Source organism: Bison bison, unplaced genomic scaffold (genome assembly GCF_000754665.1).
Source record: "Bison bison bison isolate TAMUID 2011002044 unplaced genomic scaffold, Bison_UMD1.0 scf7180017864160, whole genome shotgun sequence".
Taxonomy (NCBI): domain Eukaryota; kingdom Metazoa; phylum Chordata; class Mammalia; order Artiodactyla; family Bovidae; genus Bison; species Bison bison.
The window spans coordinates 4,647,442-4,650,359 of NW_011494732.1; the positions used below are offsets into that span (position 1 = coordinate 4,647,442).

At 58.4% G+C, this 2,918-nt stretch overlaps 1 protein-coding gene across 1 annotated transcript in view; it reads left to right on the top strand.

Moving 5' to 3' along the window:
- The window catches only part of NCOR2 (nuclear receptor corepressor 2), a 205,428-nt gene extending 204,364 nt beyond the window's left edge, over positions 1-1,064 (top strand). Inside the window, 1 exon segment of the mRNA XM_010841409.1 lies at positions 2-1,064. Within this exon segment, the coding sequence (XP_010839711.1) occupies positions 2-71 (70 nt within the window). The 3' untranslated portion in view covers positions 72-1,064.
- Positions 1,065-2,918: the final 1,854 nt, after the last annotated feature.

A 2,918-nucleotide genomic window follows, 5' to 3' on the forward strand; every position in this document is an offset into this window, starting at 1 on the left:
ACCACGCCTGGGACGAGGAGCCCAAGCCGCTGCTCTGCTCGCAGTACGAGACGCTGTCCGACAGCGAGTGACGGTCAGAGCGGGGAGGGGGCAGCGAGCAGCTGGAGCAGCGGGGCGAGGAGCGTGCGGCCGCCGACTCCCCGCACCGAGGAAGGAGCCCCTGAGTCTGCCTGTGCGCCCATCCGTCCGTCCGTCCGTCCGTCCGTCCAGAGCCGGCATCCTTGCCTGTCTAAAGCCTTAACTACGACTCCCGCCCCGGCTGGCCCGCGCAGTGACCTTACTCAGGGGATGTTTACCTGGTGCTCGGGAGGGGAGGGGCCGGGCCGGGCAGGGGGCGCAGCAGGCGTGTGTGGCAGCCACACGCGTACAGCCGGGGCGGCCAGGGACCCAAAGCAGGACGACCACCCACCTCCCACGCCACTGCTCCCCCCTTAACGCATTTGGAACCAAAGTCTAAACTGAGCTCGCAGCCCCCGCACCCCCAGCCCCGTCTGCCGCCAACCCCCCTCCCGCTTAGCACTCTGGACAGACGGACACGGGCCCTGTCCAGGCCCCAGCACTCTTTTCCCCGGGCCCCAGGGGCTGCCCCAGCCGACGAGACCGCGGGAAACCGAATCAGGCCAGGTGGGCAGGCGACAGGGCCGGGTGCGGCCTGGGGCGAGCGGCTGCTCCGAGGAACTGGACTGTTTCGTTCACGCAGCATTGCCGCAGCGGCGGGAAGGAAAGGCAGGTGTAAATGATATATTGGTTTACAGGGTATATTTTTGATACCTTCAATGAATTAATTCAGATGTTTTAAGCAAGGAAGGACTTACCCAGTATTATTGCTGCTGTGCTTTCGATCTCTGCTTACCGTTCAAGAGGCGTGCGCAGGCCGACAGTCGGTGACCCCATTGTCCGCAGGACCAAGGGGGGGTGGGAGTTGCCGGCCCCCAAGCCCCCCTGCGTCCTCCCTTCCTTGGGCAGAATGAATTGATGGGTATTCTGTGACCGCCATCTGCGCACGGCGGTGGCGTCCTGTCATTTACACATGTTCTTCTCATTAAAAAGCAAATTATACTCGAGTTACAGAGGCTCCTTCTCTATCTCGGACCCGCAGCCCGGAGGGTGGGCAACACAGAACGGGACGGTGGGAGTGTAACCCTGTGGGGGACATGGGCACGTCCCCGGGCTCCCCAGACTCGTCCCATCTGCAGCTGAATGTTGTTCAGTTGCTCAGTCGTGTCCGACTCTTTGCAACCGCGTGGACTGCAGCAAGCCAGGCTTCCCTGTCCTTTACTATCTCCCAGAGCAAACTTATGTCCATTGAGTCAGGAATGCTATCCAACCATCTCATCCTTTGTTGTCCCCTTCTCCTCCTGCCTTCAGTCTTTCCCAGCATCAGGGTTTTTTCCCAGTGAGTCGGCTCCTCTGCAGGCGAGCATTTATACCAATGGTAAGGACGTCAGTGTACGGACATTGAACCATCACACCCATGGTGGGAGTATTGAATTTTCACCCACGAGGAGGGTATCGGAAATTCACACCCATGCTGACAGTGTCCAAGACAGGCATCATCAACACTGAACTGTTAAAATACCTCAAAAGTTATTATTCTGGGACTTGGCTGGTGGTCCAGTGGTTAAGAATCCACCTTGTAGTACAGGGGGCACGGGTTTGATCCCTGGTCAGGGAACTAAGATCCCACATGCTGCGGAACAACTCTGCCTGTGCACAGCAGTTAAGATCCCGTATGCCACGACTAAGATGCGGCACAGCCACATAAATAAATACTTTAAAAAGTAAAAATTATTCCACCTACGCCTCGTTAGAAAACAGACAGATCCTTGGCTTTGAATATGAGGCAGAAGAGGGAACAGCCCTCCCACCTCGAGTCTTGAGACATCTGCCGATTGGCGACTTGTGGTTTTGGTTGAACGGGTCTGAAGGGCTGTGCTCTCATGCCTGCCATGTTCCTTCAGGAGCGGAGCCAGCGCTTCAGAGAGGCTGCAGTTCTTAGCAGCAGACATGGTGTGCGGGATGGGCTTTCAGGGTCGGGGGCAGAGAAGACAGCCAGGGCCGCTGGAGGGAGAAATTGCCATCCCCAGCCCAACCTTTAACCTGGTGGTCAACCCAGCACCCCATCTCCCCAGGGTGTAGACCAGGGCATGGGGGGGGAGATCTGCGTTCCCAGGGGACTCTGCCCAGCCTCGCTGGCACTACAAATTTACCCTGCGAACCTTTGTTTGCCGTGAAGGGAGTAGGCAGAGGGCTTGAGTCCCACAGCGTGCAGCCTAGCACCTGGGCTGCAGTACTGGTGCCGACAAGCAGGTGGCAGTGTTGGGCCAGCAAAGGGTCTTGTCCTCGGCGGGGCCTCCCTCTGCCTGGGGTGCAGGCCAGCCCCCACCTGGAATCCAGGGTGGGTCAGATTGTACTGGCCACACCAGCCACCAGGGGTTAGCCAGGCATGCTGGTGTCACCCAGGATCCCATGGCTCTTCCCTCAGCTGTAGTCAGACCAGGGGTGGGGGTGAGGGGGTAACACAACTGTCAACCCACAGGGTCATCTCTGCCAGCCCTCTGTCTCCAGGACCTCAGAACTGACACCACCTGGCACCTCTATTCTCAGGGCCGGTAGCACAGACCCCACACCAGGATGTTGGCAGGGCACAGGGAGAACTCAGGTCCTCCTGGTGCCTGCAGAGGGTCCACCCTCTTTTCCAGGCTCAGCCCCCAAAAGGGTTCACCTGACTCCCTTCTGGTTCAGTTTTCTTACTGGTCCATCTTAAAAGGAGCCCAAAGCTGTTCGCATTAATTCCCTGGTAGAGTCTGTCTGCAGTGCAGAAGACCCCAGTTTGATCCCTGGGTTGGGAAGATACCCTGGAGGAGGATATGGGAACACACTCCAGTGTTCTTGCCTGGAGAATCCCATGGACAGAG